Raw genomic sequence first — 25,346 nt, 5'->3', positions numbered from 1 at the left:
CAGAGGGTGTGCATGTGGCATCGGGGTGGAGGGTCCGGGTGGCATTGGGGACTGTCTGTGTGGATTTGGGGAGAGGCCAAGGGGCACCAGGGAGGGTCCATGGCCTCTAGTGGCATGTCCTGGGGCACTGCAGGGATCCGCAGGGCACTGAGGGGGTGACAGTAGGGCATCAGGGGTGGCGGGGGGCACTGGGAAGCCTCACCTGGCTCTGAGATGGTGGAGGGGCTGGGGTGGCTGGGCTGCCACAGGAGGCAGTGGGAGTGTCCCGTGGGGCACTGGGGACTGTCTGTGGGGTATGGAGGGGGTGTCCATGGGGCATTGGAGGTGCCCGCCTGGCTCTAAGGTGATGGAGGGGCCAGGGACATTGAGCAGTGTCCATTGGACATGAAGGGGGTGTCTGTGGGGCATTGGGGTGGCCCTGAGGTGATGCAGGAGCTGAGGGTGGCTGGACTACCAGAGGGCAGCAGTGGGACTGGGGAGGCATTGTGGGGTGTCGGAAAGGCGTTGAGATGATGGAGCACTGAGATGATGGAGGAGCTGGGGTCACCATGAGGGGCTGAGCTGTCAGGGAGCCTGGGGGGGACCATGGGACATCAGAGCATATCAGTGGGGCACTTGGGACCCTCCCTGATCCCAAAGCATTGGAGGGGCTAGGACCACCATGTGGGGCTGAGCTGGGAGGTGGACTGCACCCTGAGCCCTCCGCTCCACCACAGAGCTGACTGCTGTCTCCCCCTTGTCCACAGAACACCCCAGGTTGGAAGGGACCTCTGAAGATCATCTGGTCTGACCTGTCATGGGGAAGGGAGCCTGGATGAGGTTATCTCACACCCTGTCCAGTCACATCTTGAAACCCTACAGCAATGGGGACTCCACCATGTCCCTGGGGAGGTTGTTCCAGCAAGTGATTGTTCTCACTGTAACATATTTCTTAGGTTGAGATGAAACCTTTCCCGGTGCAACTCATTGCCCCTTGTCTTTTCCATGTGGCAACTTGTGAAGAGAGACCCCCTCCTCCTGCAAACTGATTTTTTTATACTTTCTTGGTGTTTCAGGCCAGGACCAGCCAGGAAACGCCGCATCTAACTTTTGCATTTAATGAAAGAGGGGGGTCGGACACTGAATTCGGCTGTCGCAGCACTTCGTCACCGGGGACAAGCTTCCTTCAAAATGACACAGAAACCACTGCAGCCAAGCGCTGCTCCAGTGTCTTCCCTCTTTCTCCCCACAGCTTTTCTGTAATTCCCTCCTAAATAGACAAGTTTGTTTAAAAAAAAAAAAATATTAAAGCGCCATGCTTTGACCCTCGACACTCCTATTCATGTCTGGTCATGACTATCTGAACATCTCCAGTAGAGTTGTCCCCACCACGATGGCAACCCTTGCAAGGTGTGCAGAGCTGAGGTGGCCTTGAAGGAGCTACTGACCAACCCACTGTCTGTGAAGCACAGCAAATAACCCAGCTCACCAGGGAGACACAGAGCAGCCAAATTGCGACTCTGGGCAAGGAGGTACCCGATTGCCGTGCCGTGGGATGTGGGGCTGCTGGGTTCAGACACAGGACCTTTTCTTGCCCCTCTCCTGGCACCTCGTGGCTTCTGGTGAGGGGAGAAGACACATCCACCTCCTGCTCAGAGCTGGCAGTAGGGCGTCTGGCCCAGACAAGAGGTCTGCTCTTTGAGAGGAGTGGGTAGATCTGTGCAGAGACCCGTCCAAGCACCCCAAGCCTTTAAAGTAACTGCTTAGCCAGCCAGGCATCCACATGCAGGCCACAATTTTTTGGGTAACTGAAGTTATCTGTCAATGTGTTCTCATGCAAACAGCAGGAGCCAAAGGCTGGCATGACGCTGCCCCACCAGCATCACCACCTCTGCCTGGGGCAGGCATAGCGAGGTGGCCACATCCAGCTAGTGGGCTGTCAGTACCTGGTGCAACAAGCAGGGGAGACCCAGCCCCGGGGTGTAGATGACCTCCTGGGGGCTTTCTCGCCCAGGTGTGGACCTGTGGGTCGCAGGGAGCAGCACAGAATCCCGTAGAGGTGGAGCTCCCATGTCCCCACAGAAGGGGTGTGCAAGGAGGAGAGTCCCCCCTCTCAGCAGAGGGGTGCCTTTCCCCCCCCCAAAAAGCTGCAAGAGGGGTGCACATAACCATCTGCATGTGTGCACATGCGGCTGTGAGCAGGACTTCTTGGGATTACTCATAGATGGGTGCTTAGAAATTTGCTGTTGATTTTAAAAATTAACATTTCAGAAATATCTATTACTTCTGCTGAGACTCAATGCTTTCTGGTTAATTATGTGTTATTAATCTATAAACAGCTTCAATCCTGATTTAATTTAAATTGCATGAACGGAGTTTTTTCCTGCAACAGCCACCATGGTGCTCATTGGTGTAAAAAATGTGTGTGACCAACAGTGACACAGTGAGGTGCCAGGGGAGTCTCTCAAGCCCGAGATGTTGGGCACTGAGAGGCGAGCAGGTTCCTCCAAGGACCTGGGCCCCTCTGCCTCTCCACCCTGAGCTCGAGGGACAGGCTGTGAAGCCTGTAGGTCCACAGAAACTTAATGGAAATAGCAGGTCAACTTCTCCAAGCCTCCCTGGACTGAGAGGCCATCTCGGTGGGGGGAAGAGGAAACTCCCTTCCCCATGAACTGCACAAGTCCTTTCCCTAAAGAGCCAGATGATGCTGGCTGAGGTCTCTGTCCTCAACCTCAACCTTCAGATGAAGGAATTCAGTCCTCCAGACCCAGGACTGGTGGTCTCCATCCTCTCCTTGGGTCTCTCTCCCTCTGCCAAGCTGGAGGACCAGCTATAGGCCACCAGAGCAAAGAGAACCTGGCTCTTCCCTCTAACGCACTCTAGAAGGTCCTTGCAAAGGAGGAGGTGAGGGAGAGGAAGGGCAGGTCATTAACAGGAGCACTCAGCCCTGCATCCACAGCCCTTGCATGTCTCCCCAGGTTCTCACACTTGCCACTGAGGCCTCTGGGTCTCTGGCACATGTCTCGGTTACCACTTGTTCTTGGGAGACACTTTTCTTCTCTTCCACCCTCTACCACACCTGCTCCCAAACTGGCTCAAGCAATTTTTATGGCTGCACAACTCTGCAAGATACCCTGAAAGTCATCTGCTGAGGACTTGGCCAATATGATATAAACATCATGTACCTGCTCATCAGCTGTGAACCCCATCTCCTTGGCTAGAGCAGCTGATCAGCTTCATTCCAGCAACCCCCCAGTTAGGTTCTCCTCCCAAAATAATGCCACATGGCAGCTGAGCCAGATCTCTGTGAGCCAACCAAAATTTAGTCACCTAAAAGACTAATTTGCTTCCTGGGTTCTGTTAACAGACAAAATAACCCTGATTTTTTTTTTTTAGTTTATTATACAACACACAAATACATCATTTTACAATGTAGTAAAAAAAAAAAAAGGACTTAACAAAAGCCTCTCAGAACAGAAAATCCATTACACACATTTCAGGAGATCGAATATTCCCCTGTCTCTCTGGGACAACCCTTACGGTTCTTTTCCAGCTCGCACTGTGAATGTAGAGGGTTGAGTACTCCTAGCTCCAAGTGAGTGTGTGTCCGGTTCTCTGCTGGTGCAGAAGAGGTGGCAGCTGAAAGGGGCAGCAGCAGGGCTTCACTGGGCAGGTACGGCCAGGTGGGGAAGCAGGGGAGCTGCCTTTTGGCTGCGCTCGGCAGACATGTGCTCCAAGCGCTCTGTGTAGAACCCGTTGAAGTCCAACCTGAGAGACAAAAAACCCAGAAATTTCAGCAACCCACTGGCTCAACACCTCCCAAAAGCGGCATGCAGCAAGCTGAACGTGCCACCAAGGGCCCCCGAGAGCTCGGTGCTGCAAGTGCTGCAGTGCACGTGCTCATCAATGCACTCACAGGCAGCAAGGGGATCCAAAAATACATAAACTCTTTTATAGGGTCAGACGAATTTTAGGACAAAGTTGGTTGAAATGAGGGATGTGAAGCAAAGCAAAGTAAGTCTCGCTGTGGGAAGAAGCGGAGGATGCTTGCTTGTGCAGCAAGGGTGTCTGTGCCACAGCATGGACCTCTCAAAGCGGCTGCACTCCCCCTGCCCACCCCACTGAGCACAGCCTTGCCCCTGGAGGAGAAACCTTTCCCAGGGCATCAGCTGAATGTGGCTACACTGCAGCGAGCTCCAGACCTGCCATCCCCGCACGGGACTGCCCCGGGCTGGGTAGACACAGCGGCTTGTTCAGAGTGAGATGGGGATGTCTGCACTGTGCCACAGGTGTTGTTGGTGACACCTCTTCTGTGCTTGTCCCTTGACAACAGGATAAATTTCACCTGTTCTTTACAGGTGTATAAAATACATTGGGAAGGACCAATTGCTAATAGCTTCTTCTCCGGAGCTACAGTTTGACCACACAACCCTGGAGACAGGTCATTTGGGGACAAGGCACCAGGGTTGAGGGTTCCTCAGTCTCCGCACCTTCTCAGCCACTTCCCACCACTGCTTAATACCAGAGTTTACCACCACTGAACTCCAGTATTAATTCCCATATGAAATCCACCATATTATCCACCGTAACTACCACGAAATGTTGCAGTTTCCATTACCACCACCTCCTTGCTAACACAAGTATGCTTCAAGCAGATTCATGATTCAAGAAGACGAGTAACTGGTTGGAAGATGATCAGTCAAAATCAAAAGCATTGCTGATACTTGTAAACGCCTCTCCAAAGCGGGCAACATCAGCAATATCACAATCCTGTCTCCTTGATAATCCAAAATGATGCTACAAAACCACCCAGCTCCACGCCTGCTGTGACCTTCCTTAGGCAGATCTCTGCATGACAAAGCCAACTAAGCACAACTTAAAAATATGTGCCCTGGGAACAGTAAGCGATAGTCGATATAAGCCTGTGAATCACACAAAAGTTACTCTCTCCATTTCTCAAATTCAGTTGCTCCAATACTAAATGAATGGGCACAATATTTGAGTTTCATGTTGCTTAACAACCTTACACAAACAGCAACAAATTGTTCCTTGACATTTTTTGGTGACTGCAGAAAACAGAGCCTCGACAGATGGAATTTATCTGTTGCTCTCTCCTAGTTGAAAAGCTTACATCTCTTTTGTCCTTTAAGTGTTATACAAAGGAAACCTGACACCGAGGCGGGCATATTTACCAAACTTTGATTCAAATATAAGGCCAGGACTCATTTACATCCTTGCTTTGAGGATCTGTTCCATTTCTAAAGTTGCTTTATTCCAAACTTCTTGAATTTTTATGTGCTTCCCTTTCAGCTATGTTTTTAGGGTTAAATGATGTTTCATAACTGTTTCTTAAGAATTTGTATGGTGTTTCCTCAAACTCTGCTGACACTTCAGTTTCTTGTTTTGTGGCCGGAACTTTTATTCACCGGGGTTTGCAACACTTCATACGTCCTACCGGTCTTACTCTAAGCTCAATGATTGCCGTTTCCTCCAAACTGGAGAAGGGTATCTGATGAATGCTAACAGCACTTGATGGGTAAGATTTCTAAGCATTTGGAATTAAGTAATCCTTCTGACAAAGTCCTCTAAGCTGTAATTCTCCTTTGCACTACTGGGATGTGAAGGAGTGACTCTGAACTGCAGATTTTCTGCAGTTGCCAACCTTCTGTCAGCACTGCTACTGATGGAGCCAAGGCAGTCCTGAGCAGGACTTCAGCACACTGAACATCTGTGAGTGATGTGCGAGCTTCCCCGCTTTGAAGGAAACCCTCTGGATCTCCGTCTTCTGTTGTTTGGTGCTACAAATATGATGCTTGTGCCTCAGTTACTCAGTATTGTAAACTGAATAAATATTAACCAGGATCAAATAAATAAAAGCACAGTACCAGAATTACGAATAAAAGGGGTATTTTGTTATCTATCTTACATGTTGGCTATCACCCTTGAAAAGCAGTCATATAAAAAGGTTATCATTTATAAGAAAAGACCGGTATGTCTTATAAACTATTCCGTCTCTCTGTCAAATATGTTATTTCAGATGGCAACCGTCTCCGCTCTGGTTCTTGGGTTCCTGTTGCCATGGAGTCCAGGACTCGATCCAATAATCTCTACAGACTGAATGAGAGCTGAATGTCATGTCTGGGCATTCATCGTGGGACTTCCACTCTTTAAAACATTACTGAGCAGCCTGTAGAAATGGAAAGACATGTTCTGTTGCATGGCCTGTTAACATACAGTATTTCAGTTAAGGAAATGGGGACATCTGGTTTGTCAGTAAAGGTCCAGCTATGTCCAACATCTTGATGAAGACTCACGTGGTCCCAGACAGTCCAAACTGGGGGACTTAATAGTGATGACAGTCCTGATGGCATAAAGACCCATTATTTCCTCTGCAGCCCTTGAACAGAACTGAGGCATGGAACTACCAGGTGGAAAAGGACTCAGACCCTCTTCTGAACAGCTGGTTGCAGCTTAGGTCACCATTCTCAATGCAAACTGCTAACGGAAGCATTTTGTTTTCTCACAACCCGCCTGAATCACCATACTTCTTTCTCCTGAAGCAGGCAGTACTCATAAAAACCAACCTCTCCATATTTGGAAGAACTGGCTCCAGAGCTTCCACAGCTCAGGAGTCACCTGCCACAGCTAACACTCATGTGCGGTCTGTGAAACACAAAAGCATCTGGTGGAGGATCGCTCCTGGCTATGGCACCATGGACCCACAACTAAACAAGATAGACAGCCAGCTTCTATGGTGCAGCATCAGCCTGTCCCACCGTCCTGGTAGAAGCATAAAGTTGACACAAGGGTGGGGAGGCAATGATAAAAGGGATGAACCTCTGATGCTAAGTGTAGGAGCAGTGATGGAAGGCGGACACCACCTGAGCTACTACCAGAAAAGGCCTTACATCAATGTCTGGCATCACACATGATAAAGTGTGATGGAAGGCCGCAGGACTTCTGCTGTTGCATGGTGTAAAGACTGGTCAAGGACTTGACATCGTTGACTTCTTGAGTAAGCTGAGAACCAACTCCAGCCTTGGACTGAGCTGGGTGATCCCACTAATGGGACAATCTCCACACGTTCTTTGTAAGACTAAAGGACTGTGGGGTCACGATGCTCTTCTATTAAAAGAGCAGGCAACTTCGTCTTCAACACTGTGTTGGCCATGCCCTGTGCCACCTGCAAGGATGTCCAAGCAGCTGGATCATGGAGTTAGTTGCCATTAAGATCTCCTGGATGGAGCATCATAAAAAAGCCTGCCTGTTAGAACTTGTACTGGTAATGATAAAAATGTAAGCGCTTGATAAAGAAGGAGGCAGGGCTGGAGCACTGAGGAGTAAATGTTCTTGCCTGGATGACTCAACTGCTTGTGGTCTCGATCCCTGAAATCTAGTGTGACTCTGTATGCTACTGTGACACCAGAAGTGATGACAGCGAGGGGAGCGTAAGAGCTTAATCCCTTTGGCCTGCCAATTTTTCTACAGATGGATCCTGCCTGCAATCTACAAGTCCAATGATGATAAACAGTGATGCCCAGGCAGATGAAGGTTGACATAAAATGTCCAGAAGGCCTTGATAAGCTGCACCATCATTTCCTAAAAGGATTTGCAGAGACTTGGCTGTCCTGGTTAGTCCTGAAAGGAACAGCAATCACTTGTACAGTTGGGGCCTCCACTCACAGCCACAAAAAAAGTCTTTGAAGAACCACTTCACAGCTCTGCAGACTGAAGAGGAAAGACCCATCACATCAGGAGAGACGCTGGAGCTGAGTAAGGCAGCCCAATCTGCCCACCGTATAACAACCAGCGCCACTAAGAAAAGGCGACGGGTGATAGTAGTAGGTGACTCTCTTCTGAGAGGTACGGAGGCACCCATCTGCCGACCTGATGCACTCTCTAGAGAGGTGTGCTGCCTACGGGGGGCTCGCATCAGGGACATCACCGAGAGGCTACCAAGCCTTGTACAATCCACTGACTATTATCCGCTGCTGCTGTTTCACGTGGGCACCAGTGACACAGCCAGGAGCAGTCTGAGGACTATCAAGAAGGACTACAGAGCCCTGGGAGCAGCAGTAAGGGACTTGGGAGCGCAGGTAGGTTTTTCATCAATCCTGCCGGTCAAAGGGAAGGGGTTTGAGAGGGCCAGTCAAATCTGGCGAATCAACAAATGGTTACAGGACTGGTGCCACAGCCAGGGGTTTGGCTACTTAGACCATGGGACTCACCAGAAACCTGGTCTACTGGGGGCTGGTAGCGTCCATCCGTCAGAGAAGGGGAAGAGAATCTTCAGTCATAGGCTTGCCAAGCTGGTGAACTAAACTAAACGGGCTTTAAACCAAAGTTGCCAGGGGAGGGGAACCTCAATCCATCCCACTCCTACCAGTTTGATGCCAGTGCCAGCAATAGATGCCCAGAGCCTGGAGAAGGAACACAGGTCAGCAGGAGAGCACCTGCAGAGCAGCACAAAGGAACTCCAGCCAGTAAGACAGCTCCATCTCAGGGGCCCAACTTAAATGCCTCTATGCAAAAGCACGTAGCATGGGGAATAAACAAGACAAGTTAGAGACGTGTGCACGCCTGCAGGGCTACGACCTTATTGGCATCACGGAGACGTGGTGGGATGGCTCCTAGGATTGGAGTGTTGGGATGGAGGGATACAGGCTCTTTAGGAAGGACAGGCAGGGGAGACGAGGCGGGGGTGTTGCCCTCTATGTCAATGCCCAGCTGGAGTGCATGGAGCTCTGCCTGGGGATGGATGAAGAGCTGACTGAGAGCTTATGGGTCAGAATTAAAGGGAAGGCAGGGACAGGTGACATTACAGTGGGGATCTGCTACAGGCCCCCTGACCAGGAAGACAGAGTGGATGAGGCCCTCTATAAACAGACAGGAGCAGCCTCATGTTCACAAGCCCTCGTCCTCATGGGGGACTTCAACCACCCTGATATCTGTTGGAGGGACAACACAGCAGGGCATAAGCAATCCAGGAGGTTCCTGGAATGCGTCGATGATAACTTCCTTCTCCAAGTGATAGAAGAGCCAACGAGGAGAGGTGCTATGCTGGACCTTGTTCTCACCAACAAGGAGGGGCTGGTGGGGAATGTGAAGCTCAAGGGCAGCCTGGGCTGCAGTGACCACGAAATGGTGGAGTTCAAGATCCTTAGGGCACTGAGGAGGACACACAGCAAGCTCACTGCCCTGGACTTCAGGGGAGCAGACTTTGGCCTCTTCAGGGATCTGCTTGGCGGAGTGCCATGGGACAAAGCCCTGGAGGGAAGAGGGCCCCAAGAAAGCTGGTTAATATTCAAGGATCACATCCTCCAAGCTCAGGAGCAATGCATCCCAGCAAAGAGGAAGTCAGGCAAAAACACCAGGAGGCCTGCATGGATGAACAAGGAGCTCCTGGACAAACTCAAACACGGAAAGGAAGCCTACAGAGGGTGGAAGCAAGGACAGGTAGCCTGGGAGGAATACAGAGAAATTGCCCAAGCAGCCAGGGATCAGGTTAGGAAAGCTAAAGCCCTGATAGAATTAAATCTGGCCAGGGACATCAAGGGCAACAAGAAAAGATTCTATAGGTGTGTCAGGGATAAAAGGAAGACGAAGGAAAATGTGGGCCCTCTCTGGAATGAAACAGGAGACCTGGTTACCTGAGATATGGAGAACGCTGAGGTACTCAATGACTTTTTTGCCTCAGTCTTCACTGGCAAGTGCTCAAGCCACATTGCCCAAGCCACAGAAGGCAAAGGCAGGGACTGGGAGAATGAAGAGCCACCCACTGTAGGAGAAGATCAGGTTTGAGACCATCTAAGGCACCTGAAGGTGCACAAGTCCATGGGACCTGATGAGATCCATCCGCAGGTCCTGAGGCAACTGGCGGATGAAGTTGCTAAGCCACTATCCATCATATTTAAGAAGTCGTGGCAGTCCGGTGAAGTTCCCACTGACTGGAAAAGGGGAAACATAACCCCCATTTTTAAAAAGGGAAAAAAGGAAGACCCGGGGAACTACAGGCCAGTCAGTGTCACCTCTGTGCCTGGGAAGATCATGGAACAGATCCTTCTGGCAGCTATGCTAAGGCATATGGAGAACAGGGAGGTGATTCGAGACAGCCAGCATGGCTTCACCAAGGGCAAGTCCTGCCTGACTAACCTAGTGGCCTTCTATGATGGAGTGACTACAACAGTGGACAAGGGAAGAGCTATGGATGTCATCTATCTGGACTTCTGTAAGGCCTTTGACATGGTCCCCATAACACTCTTCTTTCTAAATTGGAGAGATACGGACTTGATAGGTGGACTGTCCAGTGGATGAGGAATTGGCGGGATGGTTGCATCCAGAGGGTAGTGGTCAACGGCTCAATGTCCAGATGGAGATTCGTGATGAGTGGCATCCCGCAGGGGTCCGTATTGGGACCGGTACCGTTTAATATCTTCATCAGTGACATAGACAGTGAGATCGAGTGCACCCTCAGCAAGTTTGCAGATGACACCAAGCTGAGTGGTGCGGTTGACACTCCAGAGGGACGGGAAGCCATCCAGAGGGACCTGGACAAGCTGGAGAAGTGGGCCCATGTGAACCTCATGAAGTTTAACAAGGCCAAGTGCAAGGTCCTGCAGCTGGGTTGGGGCAACCCCCGGTATCAGGGGGGTTGATGAAGGGGTTAAGAGCAGCCCTGCCGAGAAGGACTTGGGGGTACTGGTGGATGAAAAGCTGGACATGAGCCAACAATGTGCACTTGCAGCCCAGAAGGCCAACTGTATCCTGGGCTGCATCAAAAGAAGCGTGGCCAACAGGTCGAGGGAGGTGATTCTGCCCCTCTACTCTGCTCTGGTGAGACCCCACCTGGAGTACTGCATCCAGCTCTGGGGTCCTCAGCACAAGAAAGACATGGACCTGTTGGAGCGGGTCCAGAAGAGGGCCACGAAAATGATCAGGAGGATGGAACTCCTCTCCTATGAAGAAAGGCTGAGAGAGTTGGGGTTATTCCGCCTGGAGAGGAGAAGGCTTCGGGGAGACCTTATTGCAGCCTTTCAATACTTAAAGGGGGCTTGTAAGAAAGATGCGGACAAACTTTTTAGCAGGGCCTGTTGCAACAGGACAAGGGGGAGTGGTTTTAAACTAAAAGAGGGTAGATTTAGACTAGATATAAGGAAGAAATTTTTTACGCTGAGAGTGGGAAACACTGGCACAGGTTGCCCAGAGAGGTGGTGGATGCCCCATCCCTGGAAACATTCAAGGTCAGGTTGGACGGGGCTCTGAGCAACCTGCTCTAGTTGAAGATGTCCCTGCCTACGGCAGGGGGGTTGGACTAGATGACCTTTAAAGGTCCCTTCCAACCCAAACTATTCTATGATTCTATGAATTTCCAAGATGAGAAGGAGACCTCTGACTTCGGTCACTTCAGAAATGGAGAGAATCAGAGTTATCAGGACTGTGGAGAAGGGGTCCCCACCTACCTTCCTGTTTCAGGGACTGAGCATCAATCAACAAGGGCAGTTCTGGTGGTAGGAAGATAAGCTCCTACCACGACAGGGAATGGAAGCAGGAGAGTTCAGAGCAGCAAGCAGTCCTGTGGCACTGCACTTCCTTTCAAATGCCTGTGAGTATCCCTGTCCTCCTTAAATAAGGAATACAATCCTACAAGGAAGAAGACATGTAATTCTCTACAGCGTTGTGGGAGCTGGTGGGCTAGACTCCACTCCTGGAAGCACCCATGGTAACAGAGATGACAGGTTTTAGTGTTCAACCTTGGTCTCAGCTGTGTGACCACGTCTCAGATAGAGCAGCAGATGCTAACACAGGAGGCCAGGGGCTGTGTAAATGCATGGTAGTTGCTGGTCAAGAAGTTATCAGAAGTAAAGGACAACTGGAAGCCCAGTCTCCTGCTAGAATACTTCACAAAACAGTGTTTGCAAAGGTTGGTACCAGGAATCCTGGACAGCCCTGTCAGATGTTGTTAGAAAAGGACAATGAAAGCTTCAAGAGAAACGGCACGAGGAGGGGACAACAACCTGCTTCAACAAAACATTCCTGAAACATTTCTCTCTCTGTTTTCAGGTGTAGCACATCTCAACAGAGGTGTAAGGGTTATCAGCCAGCCATAACAGACATCCAGTACAGAAGGGCAGCAAACAGAACTTAATGGTTGCAGGTTAATATTCTTATGGTTTTCCTGAAGATTAAGTTAAAGGATGAGAATGACCAACAAAAAGTACAGTTCACAAAGACCAAACAAAACAGAGGTGCAATAAGACTACACTTAAATAAAACAAAACAAAACAGAGGACAAAGCACAGTTAGGAGGAAGCTCAGAGTACCCTTTAGTCCTATGTGGTTAAAAAGAACTAAATAAGGATCTACTCCGTTCTGTACTAATTATGAAAGGGGTTGGGGCATGAATCCCTACAGCACCAAGGGAAGAAAGAAAATGTATGTGATTAACCAGTTATCAGGCACATTTATGAACAAAATTACATATCACTGACAACTGATTCTAGCACACCTACCACTGAAATTCATTACAACTTTAGAGGAAAATATTCTTAAAAGTAGGGAGTACTCTTTGGTAAACCAAGGGCTTTCCTCAGAAAAAGATGAAAAGAAACACCTAAAAATGACCTTTATTTCTGGCTAGTCCTGTAAGAGCTGTTGACAATTGCTTACACATGAAAATAAGGCTACACACCAGCTTACATACAGCATGAAGAAACTAATGGATGTTTAGGATGGCTTTGTTTTCTGTGCCCTAGCTGACAGCAATGACAAAGAAGGTAAGTCTCAAGTGTTCTAAGCTCACACGCACCATAACAGTGCAAATGTGTCTAGTAGGCTTACAGACACAGAACAAGCACTTAAGAAAGTGTTGGTGTTGAAATATTTTATATTCATGAAAATCCTAACCTCTTAAAATTATGCCTATGTGCAATATATATCCTGCCTCTTCACTGGAAGAAATAAGTCACTGTAAAAATGAATTGTTTTTCATATGTGCCTAACAGTCTGCAAGCAGCATTTCTGAAGTGTTACAATCTTTGCCAGGTGTGAGGTGGCTGGTGACCAGCAGCTCTTACATGTGACTTCCACCAAGGTGACTCTGTGAATTAAGAGATGCCAACTCCTGACCCTCGCTTGCCTTCTTATTCTGTGGTTATATGCATGCCTCAGCTGAACATTTCCAATCTGCAGGCTGCTAGGTTTCATGGGTGCTTAACTCTTGAAAAATGTATTCCAGCCACAAACACTAAAAGCTGCTCCCAGCAGCAAACTCCATAGTTGCAGTTATTTCTGTTTTGCTCCTAAAGCGCTGGTAGCAGTATCAGAGCAAGAAGCATTCTGCTTGCACAGCACATGTGCTCAACTGGGGATAATGCTCCTAGAGCATTATCTGTGGTTCTTCAAAGCTAGAAGTACCAGGGCAGGTCCCTCCATGCTACACCAATCTATAACACAGATCTTAAAAAGCCCAGCAACACAAATATGTAATGCTTTTATAGCAAAAACAAATGTTAATCATTCCAAAGAAGGCCTTGTGCATCTCATTTTATTGAAAAAGAAACACAGAGGTTATGAACCTAGCAGCAAAACCTAGATCTCCTGATCTCTCTCTCTCTTCCTGCAGTATATCTTGTGTACCTGACTTTTAGGTATTACTGGAGGAATTTTGATTTCTAAGAAGCTGGTAAGTATGGGTGAGACCACAATAAAAACATATTAAGGGGTGCTTATTTAAATAAGTACAAGGTGCGAACTTAAAACAAAATAGCCACTTATGATCAATCCCTTGCATGGTTTTCTCATCTTGGAATACTTACACCGTATTCAGGAATCAGCTTATTTACTATCTACACAGTGAGACAATCCCCAAGAAAACTAACACTTGCATTACATTTACAACATTAATAGACAAATTTTACATAATTCAAAGGAATGTGGTTTTTTTTTAAAGCCTGGGGTTGAAATGCAAAGCAGTATTTCTTGTGATTTCAGTGTTTTCATTGATGGGGCAGACACGCACAGTTAAAACAGCAATTATTCTTCCTGAGCTGAATTTGTGAACCACAGGAGCGGAAGTTACAAAGAGAAAACTACTGGCTCACCTGTAGATGATGTTGAGCATGCTGTGCTCACAGTCATTGGTGCTGTAAATGCTCAGTTTGTCCAACAGGTCCAGCAGATGTGTTGAGAAATTGCTATCAAACTTGTTGATTGTTGCTTCAAAGCCAGATGTCAGGTGGAGGTTGTCAGCATGCTCTGCTAAAAGCTATCAAGACAAAGGCATAGTGGCCCCATGTGTCTGCTGATTTGCACTTGCCAAAGAGATGCAATTATTCCTTCCCTACTTCCTAACCTGCTCAAAAATACTGCCATAAAACTTAACAGTTGCTCAGCCACTAAAATAAGTCTTTCAAAACAGTTGCAAGGTCCTTGGTAGTTAAAAACCTTGCTATGCCTATCTGGGAGAACCCCAGAGTAGATCCCAGTAGAGTTGTCCTCAAATATATGCTGTCGTTATTTATTTTCAAGCAGGACAAAAAGCCAGTAAGCAAAAAGTGACTGTTGCCTCTAAGACAAGTTGTAACCTCTGGAGCACTCTGATTGCCTTGCAGTGTGTGGGACCCTACTGGCTGTGTGCCAGAGAGGGGCTTTCAGTGGGACAGGAGGCAGCCTGCTAACCTCAGAGCACGCCAAACAAATCGCTTAGTACATGTGCATCTAGATAGAGAAATATGGACAAGACAAATATCCCAGATGTGAAAAGGATGGGCTGCAAAGAGTCACACCTGACAGTTTATTGGCTCATCCATCACAAAATGCTAGTTCTGGAAATAAGAAAGTTCTTGAGTTGCAGAAAGCCTGTATATGGGTACCCACTGCACAGCTGAAAATACAACTAAGAACTTAAAAACAAGTGCAGGGACTGCTGTGGGAGACAGGGTCTTCAAAGCAGACTTTGAGAACACCATCAGCGCTCCACACTGCCCTCAAAAATGCCCACAATTCCACAAAGATTCTGCTTTTGGGGCCAGAGGTGCTCTAGAAACTAGGAAGGCCTATCTGCAAGAGGTAGGACAGCCACCCTGACCAGACCGCAACCCAGGCAGCATTCACAGAGGAAAGGGCCCAGCTGTCCATCCCATGTCCCACCTTGTTAGTCAGCTTCTTCTTCGCAGTCTCTTCAGCACGCTCCTCCTCTGTTGGTGGGCCCAGCATTGTGCCATGCTCTAAGGTGAGCCGGTCCATCTCATTATCCAGCTTCATGCTCTGGGTGAACCTCTTGGAAGGGCAGAGGGTTGGGGAAATGGTTAGATCCCATTTTTTCAATTATGGCAAAGCATGAGGCTGACTCAGTTCTGCTAGCCCTGCAGCTAGCTAACTTGCATGAAAGCTAACTCTGAGATTAAATTTACAATGTTAATACAAAAAGCTCCCTAAACCCAAAGGAAGGTGGGGGGTTTTTAAAGCTATGGGCTCCCCGAGATGCTGGCTAGAGTGTGCCCATGGAGATCAGTCTCCATGGGTCCAATCACTAGTCCTCGCCTGACCCTCAAAAGAGCATGCTAAAAACTACAGAGCCCTACAACTTAGACCTCAAATTCTGCTGCAGGACTGGCTGAAGAGAGGTAATTTGTTCGTATGAACCTGATCCCAACACTGAAAAAGAAGAGCATAGAGAATTTTGTGGAGGGAGAAGCCACAGAAACTATTTGGGACAAAGGATGAGGGTCTGAGCAGTCAAGCTCTAAAGCCTGCTGGCGAGAGGAAGAGAGGCTCTTCCACGTGCATCGAGGACAAGAGGGGTTGAGTTGAAAAAAGGGACTGTCATAGCTAGCTGGAACCCAAAGCAGCTGGCAGTGGCATGGTCAATACAGTGAGGCTGTACGTACCTGCATGCAGTTTGTGAACATGACACAGACAGACATCAGCTTGGAGAAGATCTTCAGCAGCTCTGGGTTGGTTAGCATGCAGTCCTTCAAGCAATTATCCAGGAAGCTTGTGTGGTGGCTCAGGACATCATCAATATTAGATGCCTGTGACAGGATAGTACAATAATGAAAAACCAAACCAGGACTGCTGTGCTGCACCAGACCAAAGCTCTAACCCAGCATTCTGCCTCTGACAGTGACCTCTCAGACATGCTCTAGGGCATGTTGAGATACTTCTCATGTACCTTCCAGCTTCGAGAAACATCCTGAAATGGAGACTGTATTTGCATTATTGCATTCAACAGCCCTTCACAGGCTTTTTACCTTTGACTTGTCACATCACCTTCTCAACCAAATTATGCTTTCTTTAATCATCCAAACCCTCCACTGGAAAGGAGGCTCAGGATGGAGTTATCTGTTTTATGAACATGCACCTCCTTTGCTTTCACATCTGCTTGTCATGCCTACTCCCACCTTCACAATCTCAGTAAAGTCAACTACAATAAGTGGAAAAGAGAAAAATAAATCAAAGAACTTTAAATGTCAGTAAGTTTACGAGACTTAAAACATACAGGTTATTCAGAAACATGTTTTAGGAGCACAATAAGGAACCGGGACATGCAGTGTTGCAAGGATTCTGTAAGATTTTTGTCCAGCTCTGCTACTTCAATGGGCTGTTTTCAGTCTCCAGTTTTAAATAGTAGATTAAAACCCCCCTCTCACTCTGTACAATTATGGGACGTGCTGAAGCTGAGAACACAAGTCAAGCTTAGGAAAGAACCATAGGACTAAAATTGACAAGGTATCCACAATGCTCCATCGGGATCAATGCCAAACCCCCCCCCAACCTTTTAAACTAGTACAGAACAGGGAAAAATGCTGCTCTCTAATGCAATGAAGATGCTAGTTGTGTTGATGAAGACGATGTTGTGAAGATGAAGATACTAGTTATATTTTTAGGAAGAAACCACCTTAACTTCAAGTGGAAATGCACAAGAGAGAAGTCTGGCAAATAAAAAACCAGCGTAAGGCACTACATGAGACCAGTGAGGATCATCCTTTTCCCCCCTAAAATGCAAATGAAAGGAAAAAACTACCCCAGTCTGTAGGCTATGGAGGTTAAAGCACCAGTTCTGCATCCATCCTGTTTGGAAATAAATGATGCTTTTATTTAAATCAAGGAAGATTTTACCCAGTAGCTGGGGATATGTCATCCCTGGTGAGCAGCTCTTTTAAAGGACTGCATAACAAAGTGGTTGCTGAAACAGCTTCTTTAGCTGGCAGTGTTGACATGTTCAACTCACAGGTGCCCATATCACAACAATGCCTAGAGCCAGACTTTTCCTGCCCCGGCACTGGTAGAGGGCATGCTCCATCTCCCAGAGATTTAAAAGCCTTGAAGGACACTGATGAGGATGGGAGGCAAACATACATTTGGATTATGTCTCAAAGACTTTGCTAACTTGCCAAAAAACTTTCAGTTTCAGGTGACGACTTGCATACATATTCATATCACGGGCATCCTTGAGTCGTTACTACTGCACTATTACTTGGAGAAGCCCTTCATGTACAGAGCAACGGTAGAAATGCTCTACAAAATGCTGCAGCAGCCCACAAGGTTTCAGAAATGAAGAAGCGTATGGTGAAGGCACAGACAGATCTCCTTCTTGCCATACAGCCATGGAAACACCTTTCCCCAGTGCCAGCAAAGTCACTTTATACCTGCTATCTCAACATCTCTGGCAGGCTAAAGAGGCTCACAGATGTTCCACAGTGAGGGAAAAATTCTGCCCACTTGGGCTATCAAAAAGGTTTGGTCTATAGATGTTTCTTGGGAATGGGCTCCTCCGAGAAACAGTATAAATTGGCAAATTCCTTTTTGGAACCGAAATAAAAATGCTTCAACACTGCTATATCTCTGAAAAAGCGGAGAAACTCAATGGCTGAGAGCCAAAGCAGAGAGGGATCTCAAAAACTCTGGAGTCAGGAGATTGTCTCTTCTGAACAGGGGATGCCATCAACACAGACTGCGTGCTTACTGCGTTTAACAGTCCCTTCTAGAACATCTGGAATCAGCAGACACTGAAAGGAAGCACTACCTGAAATCAGTATGGAAGAACCCGGGACAGGATAAATTGTTCAAGTGCCTCAATTCAAGTAAAGTAAACTGAGTATTTTGCAAACCTAAACTTACAACAAAATTAAGAAGCAAGTACAATTCTCTTAGATCATCCAGGAGCTTGACATACAACCTCTTCTTCTTCAGAAGTCCTCACCAAGAATATGCAGAGATGCTCACAATCCTAGATCTGATACCTCCTGTGAATTCTCCAGGAAAAAGGATGACAGGGCATCAAAAAGTGTTGGTTAGCTGACCCCAGAACAACTGCCCAGTACACAGTAGAAACTAAGACAGAGTCAGTTGATGTTGAAGATACACAAGGCTCATCAGAGAGCTACCAAGAGAGCTGCTGTGGCTTAATGCAGATTGCAGAAGGAGTGTTGGGCTGTTTGATACATCAGATAAATGTTTTTCATGGTGTAAGAGGAAAAAGATGCGCAACCAAGAAGCATCTGATCACAGGATGACTACCAGAGGGAAGAATAATAAGGTGATGTACATCTGCCTCCTGTTCTCTCACAGTAGCTGGGGCACCAAGCTACTAACACCAGCCCCAACACAGCAGCACCACAGTGGGTAAGGAAGCTGAGAAGGACCATGAGGAATGCAGTGTCCCTTGGGATAAGGAAAATGACTACAGCCATCACAAAGGTTATGCTGCAAAATAAGCAAGCTTGAGGAATGGATCACTGATCATCCGCTCTAATTAAACACAAGTTCACTGCCTGGCACAACCCTTGCCTGTGCCAAGTGCCATACGCCAAGACAACCGTCATACAAAGCTCAGGGATTGCACTTCCTAAGGGCCTTCTCAAGTTGTCTCCTGGCATGGAGAAGATGGCAGCAGGTCAGACTCCCTCCCTTGGGAAAGCCCTCCAACACTACTCCACCAAGCTTTGTACCCTCAAGCACTTTCACAAGCCTCCACGTCACACCCCAGCCCATGCAACGCATCCCTGCAGCTTCATGCTATGAAAACAGCTACAATACAGCGCTCCCCACACTGCTGCAAAGACTTGAAACTCGAAGAACACAAAATGATTGTATGTTAGGACCACACAGGACCCAATGAGACATTTGCTAGGTAATGTGGAGCAGACAGCCTATGTCTCTGCCCTTGTTTTAGGCAGCAGTACAGAAGTAACTCGAGATGCCATCTCTCCTCTCTTTTTCCTCCCACAAAGACTTGTTTGTATGCCAGAAACCAGCAGAATCCAGGCAGGACCACTGGTGCTGAGAGGTGAGGCAACCAGTGCCCTGGCTCCAGCACATGTTCCTAGGGAACAAAGAAGCTATGGGCTGGGCCCAGGCTGATGGCAAGGAAGACAACATGTATTTACAGCATTGCTGTGGCTTTCACTAGATCTGCCAGTGCTCAGGCACCATCCTTCACTTGTCTAATGAACTTCCACAGTAACTGTAAGCCCCAAAAGTCTAGATCTTTACCACAGTCAGGTAAAAAAGGAAGGGAGAGAAGGGTTTGCTCTACACAGGCTGAGAATAACTCTTGATCTGTTGGTGACAGATTTTTTTCTCTGTTGTTGAGGATGGAACCAACAAATCTGACGTGAATGAAACCAGACATGAGAAGACCTTTATGGGCTTCCTGAACAGACTGTTCTGAAAGGTAAACTCCCAATGACTTCTCATTCTTGGTTTAAAATAGGCAGGTGGGACATTAGCTGCGAATGTGTTCCTCTGTGAGATAATAAAGGCATCTCACATGCCCTTAGGAGATAAAAACTGATTCTTGCAGTTTTTGCTAGGGCAGAGTTAACTTCTGGAGAAGTCACTGGCTTGGATTAGTGAACCAGAAATATTCTGTAACACACCTGGAAAATCCCACCGCTCAGAACATTACATCAAGCATTGGAACAGGCTGCCCAGGGAAGTGGTTGAGTCACCATCCCTGGAGGTATTTAAAAGATGTGTAGATGTGGTGCTTAGGGACATGGTTTAGTGGTGGACTTGGCAGTGCTACGTTAACAGTTGGACTTGATGATCTTGAAGGTCTTTTCCAACCTAAACGATTCTATGATTCTATGATACCACTGGAGTGGAAAAGTTCGCCAGCCTTGCCCACCTGCAGTGGGAATATACATGTGGAATAGTCACCTGTATAAGGAAGGCCCTGTTTTATAACAGATAGTCCTAACATGCCAGTCCTTGGCAGCTTCATGAAGAGAAAGCACAGCCTTGGCTTTTAAGAGCACTGTAAGTCAGCCAAGGAATCAACTGAAGATGCCTGGACCTGTTTATGATCTTTGCACCCTGCAACCTTCTTCCTTTTCCATAGTTTTCTTTCTTCTATGTAAGGCTATGTTCAGCAGAACACCACCTTTACATAACAGGGTGCAGAGTATGAGCTGGGCATAGATAGGAGGATGCTGCAGAGGAAAGGGATATATGATTAATAAAGCAGAAAGGTGATGTAGAACAGCGGCACTCTTTGCAGTATGTTAAGAACAACAGTTCCCAGATACTTCAAGTGCCTCCAACAAAATGTTTAACAGTCACCTGCAGTAACTGAAATTAGGCATTTTTTCCCTATATTAAATTTGTTAACTTTAGACTTCCATTCCAACTTCTCTCAAGCACACACACTCACCAACTTCAGGTTCTTCTCAAGAATGTGCCATGTTGGCTCCATCACTTCAAACATCATGTAATACTGGATATTCTGTACAAAATTCAGCATCCGCTGCCGCAGTGTGAAAGCACCAGCAAACCTAGGAGAGAAATCACACCCACGCAACTTAGAGCTAGCAAATGCCATAGAGAATTATCACCAGGCTTGCACCTAGCACAAACAGAGCTAAATATTTCTGTCCTAGCAAATTCACTGCTGCAGTGTGAGAGGGATTATAAAGTTAATGCAAACCACCTCTGATTATTTTCCATGTATTCAAATGGCTTTCCCTCAATTACTAGAGTCAGAGTTTTGAACCTATCGTAGACTGGACAATTACTTTGAATATTTGCTTATAGACAACTAAAATTTTAATATTATATATTAAAGCAATTTTACTATCTAGTGAGACATGCATTTGTTAGCAGGGCAAAATATAACAAGATAAATGGTTCATGTTTCTTTCCAGCTTCACTTGTTAAATGAACACTTTGAAATATTCTATGCCTTGCATCAATATGTTCAGAGGATCCAAATATTTAATCAAATCACCTGCTACCTAGGGTACTTAATGCAATTTCACCTTAAAAATGAATGGTGGGATTATATAGAGGTTCTTTCAATGTTAATTTATGCAAGCTCTGTGATGGCAAACTAAGAACTGACTTCAGCAAACTGGGACAGGTCACTGGAGAGGTGGGGAATACCCACCCTAGGGGTTTTCAACCACGGCTGCCCTGTCCCCTGCTCATCACAGTCGTCCTGTGAGCTGCAGGTTGGACTAGATACCCTCACAGGTCTCTTCCGCTAATACCTCTACAATTACAGGAGAACCAGAGCTATGGTCATGTTGGCTGACGTCAGCGCCAAGGCACTCTGAGGTTACCTTGTGACAAGAAAGTGCCACTGGCAAGGCAGAAGGTACAACCTCACAATGCTGGGATCTGCCTCAGTCTCCAAACAGGCACCTCCAACACCTGGAGTGCAGATCCAAAGATGAAAATCTACCCTCACAGATGGAACAAGACAGAATGATTTCCTAGGAAAACACCCCACCAATTTTACCTTATTCAATTTGTATCACACCAAAACCCCAAACATTAGCCAAGCTGTGTGAAGGTCACGAGTCCTTGCTAGTGGTCTGGCCAGAAGAGAAGGATGTTGCTTTTAAACTACTGGGGCCCTTACTAATCTTGCTGACGCTAAAGTAGCGACCATGACGATATGTGCACAGATGTCCTCTGCTGTAACTGTTCAGTGTAGAATGAGCTAACCCTAAAGACCATCTCTTCCTTTTCAAAACTTCATGCCAACAAAGAGGAACGAGCCAAGCAGCAAAAAAATTACTGAGCAGACGCTTCCTACTGAAACCTAAAATGTTATATTTTGACACCTCTCAGCCCATAAGAAATTTGTAATGATCTTTTTCAAGTCAAAATTATCTGTTCCGTGTCACGACATATCTAACTAGCAAGAAGGAAAACCAAACCTTCACATCCAATCTAGCAGAAAAAAAGGCCATACCACTTAGCTGAGTGCAGGGAGAATTGCTTGGCCGTCTTATTGCTGATCCAAACGTTGCACAACTGTCTTTCCACATGTTTGCAATAGAACATGTGTCTGAAAAGCATCTGGTATCTTGTCAGTGCTTTCCTGGAAAGAAAGGAGAAACCCATCCACATTAAGCCCTGTTCTGATTGACAGACTAAGCTGCGAAGGCTGAGGCTGCTCAAAGGCAAAGAGACTTTACACAATATGTTCCTTACGCCTTCAGATGCACACAAATCTGCACTGAAACAATTTGAACCAAAGAAAAAAAATCACATTTGTAACCATCCCAAAGAATTTCTCTCCAAGGAGTCCCTCCTCCATATTTCCTGCCAGCGGGTACATCACCAGCCTCCTTCTTCAATTCCCTCGAGCTACCTGCAGAAAGGTCACCCACAAAGATGCTGGGACGGAAGCCTGAAAGCCTGCAGTCATGTACCCACTGCACTAAGACTACTACGATCACCAAAACGATTCGCCAGGATTCTCCAAAAAGATGAAGAAAAAGCTGTAACCAAGCTACAGGCAGCATTACCCCAACAGCAATGCACTGTCAGAAGCAGATGGGGATGCTTATTTATAGCTTCAGGGACTGGATTCAGGTCTGCATTCAGATACTTCAGTGTAGGTGTCTACAGAGCTCCAGTCGATACAGTTCGTGAAACCTTACCAAACAGTATTTTCACTTCCATAGCTACCATCAGAGCTAATACACTCAATTTGAAAGAAAGAGACATAATTTCAAAAGCATCATGTCATTAGAAAAGCCCCACTGTATAAACTGATTTTTTAAAGGGGAAATTAAAGGACAAACCAATTGTTGGCATTTAACAATTCAACATCTGTCACCCTGTTCACGTAACACTGCTTCTCCCATTTGCCCTGGCTCACAGCAGCAGGTTTGCCAGTGTTTCTCCAGGGAAACAGGAAGCAAATCCTTGCAGAAAAATGAACCATTCAGTCCCTCATAACTCAATTAAATGCAAAATAGCTTGCTATAGCAATTCTAGCAACAGCCTGTATCCTTCTAGTTTGCAACTAGGGATACCAGAAAGGGCGTTTTTTTCTGCTCTCCACATTTGAGAAATGTTTGATTCTTGCATGGAAACCCTCTTGTGAGAGTTCATATTCTCAGGGGAGATTCTTCAGAAAGCCATAGACAAATGAAAACTGGGTGACCAGTCACAAGTAAAACCAGGGACCAGGCTGAGAAACCATCCTTTGACCTATGTCTTCCCACCATTTGAAATGAAAGTTTGACTTTCCAAGCGTGCCTTAGACACGGTCTAGTAGGGCTCTACTGAAGAGACAATCCATATTCCATAGTCTACAAGTGGAGCAAGCAGGGCTCAACAACCCCAAAGCATACCTTACTAGTCAGCAACTTAAAATGTCACTTTAAAGATACAGGCTTTCCAGTATTTTGCTGTGTGGAAACGTGCTTCAACCCCATGCAAAAGCTTCTGCCTTTTTTTCCTTCAGTGGATTGATACCTTACCTGTTTATAATAAGGGACAGAGGCCACTTAACAATGTAGTCAAAGGAAAATGCTTCCAGACCGCTCAGAGTGAGCTCTGTGGGATCTGCACTGATAATGGCCTTCTCCTGTTTTGTTTCTATGGCCAATACTCTCAAGAGCTGTGTAATGAGGTCATGGGGCATCAAGTCAATCTATAAAGGAAGAGCAGGAAAAAAATGAAGCCACAGGATACTCACAACTACTGCGTAGCAACAGACATGTGGCAGACATGCAAATTATCAGAGTAGCTCTCAAGTCATCAGACCAACCTAGGAAGCAATAGTGAATGGTATGATCTGGAATGGGGCAGCAGACACCGGAGCAGTGTCGCTGTAGTGTTTAACAATCAGCATACAACATGCTACTCTGCTGGTTGCTCTCCCTTGCCCTTGGCCTCTGTAAGGTCTATTCAGATCTCACACTCCCCAGGCACAGCCTCTGTGCTGCTTCCTATCTGTAAAATACGCAATCATTAATAGGCAGGACTTCTAATCAGGTATTTTCTTGTACTCCAAAGTGAGCACCCAAGCTGAGAATAAGCATAAGAGACAGACTACTGCTTCCACCTCATCCTGAGGCCACCCAAAAGCACCTTCTCTGTTTTCAGACACCAGCAAGAAAACTCAGCCTCTTGTCCAGGGTGGGTGCTTCCAGCTGCTAATCTGGATGAAAGAGGACTTAACCCAGAGAAGGTCTACAGAAGGACAGCCAATTATCTTTTCCTTCACTGTACATTCAGCAGGTTCTTACAGGCACACAGATCTTCCCAAATCATGGCAGGCCTTCTGCTCAAATTCAGTTGTCTTCTGCTTACCTACATTCTTACCTTTAAATCATCCTTGAAAGGATCTGTGTTGGCTGTGCTCATTCGCAGGGCTAATTCAAGCAGAGCCTCTAGCCTTGTAGTTATGATGTCATCTACAGGCTTCTTAAGTTCCTCTTCTGTGAGATCCATGAAGTGAACAAAAAAGTCCCCTTGATCCATCAGGAAATAGTGTTTTATAGATCTGCTCAATAAAATGAAGGGACAATTGATTATGTTTTTTAAAGCCCAAGTTAATCTATATTAAACCTAAAGGAACAAAAGCAATCAATTCAGCCAGCCTGCTGGCTTTGATCACAAAATGTTCCTCTTCATAGAGAACACACAGCCATAAATAACCAATTTGGAGACTAGTGTCTTATGCATGTCCCCTCCCCCCTACCACCTCAGTCAGATCAGGACTGCTGCTGTTCCTTTTTTTCCCTTGAAAAATGCACCTTAGGAAAAAAAAACAAACGTATGCACTACATTGCTGGGCGAAGGCTCACCCATACTGCTATCCTGAACAACACCCCAACCTCCACAGCGTGCAGATCCATCCAAGAGGCAGTTGCCAATTCAGAGCAGAATCTTGGACTCCTCTGAATGAACAAGTATCTGTGCTGATTTTTTAAGCACTCCAGGTACTTGTGTTGACTTCTGCTACAGTAGGATGCATAAACTTTAATTTTCACTTGGCACCAGGGAGAGTTAACTGCAGTGGGCCAGGAGCTTGGAAATAGCTCAGAGGACAGTTTGAGGATTAACTTAGTGTGGGGCCAAAGATCACACATGATAACTGCAGTTTTCAGAGCAAAAAT

At 46.7% G+C, this 25,346-nt stretch overlaps 1 protein-coding gene across 3 annotated transcripts in view; it reads right to left on the bottom strand.

Annotated features, from left to right (window-relative positions):
* Positions 1-3,375: 3,375 nt before the first annotated feature.
* TUBGCP2 (tubulin gamma complex component 2) overlaps positions 3,376-25,346 on the bottom strand; it is a 41,513-nt gene continuing 19,542 nt past the window's right edge. For all 3 annotated transcript variants that reach the window (XM_076339530.1, XM_076339529.1, XM_076339531.1), the window contains exons 11-18: positions 24,550-24,730; positions 23,703-23,875; positions 22,181-22,309; positions 20,636-20,756; positions 15,867-16,010; positions 15,127-15,255; positions 14,079-14,242; positions 3,376-3,747 (exon numbers count right to left, since the gene is read on the bottom strand). In XM_076339530.1, coding sequence (XP_076195645.1) covers positions 3,642-3,747; positions 14,079-14,242; positions 15,127-15,255; positions 15,867-16,010; positions 20,636-20,756; positions 22,181-22,309; positions 23,703-23,875; positions 24,550-24,730 — 1,147 coding nt within the window. In that variant the 3' untranslated portion in view covers positions 3,376-3,641. The remainder of the gene's footprint in view (positions 3,748-14,078; positions 14,243-15,126; positions 15,256-15,866; positions 16,011-20,635; positions 20,757-22,180; positions 22,310-23,702; positions 23,876-24,549; positions 24,731-25,346) is intronic.

This window comes from Aptenodytes patagonicus, chromosome 5 (genome assembly GCF_965638725.1).
Source record: "Aptenodytes patagonicus chromosome 5, bAptPat1.pri.cur, whole genome shotgun sequence".
Lineage (NCBI taxonomy): Eukaryota > Metazoa > Chordata > Aves > Sphenisciformes > Spheniscidae > Aptenodytes > Aptenodytes patagonicus.
Note: the sequence above shows the minus strand (reverse complement) of the source record. Positions and strands in the feature narration are given on the sequence as shown.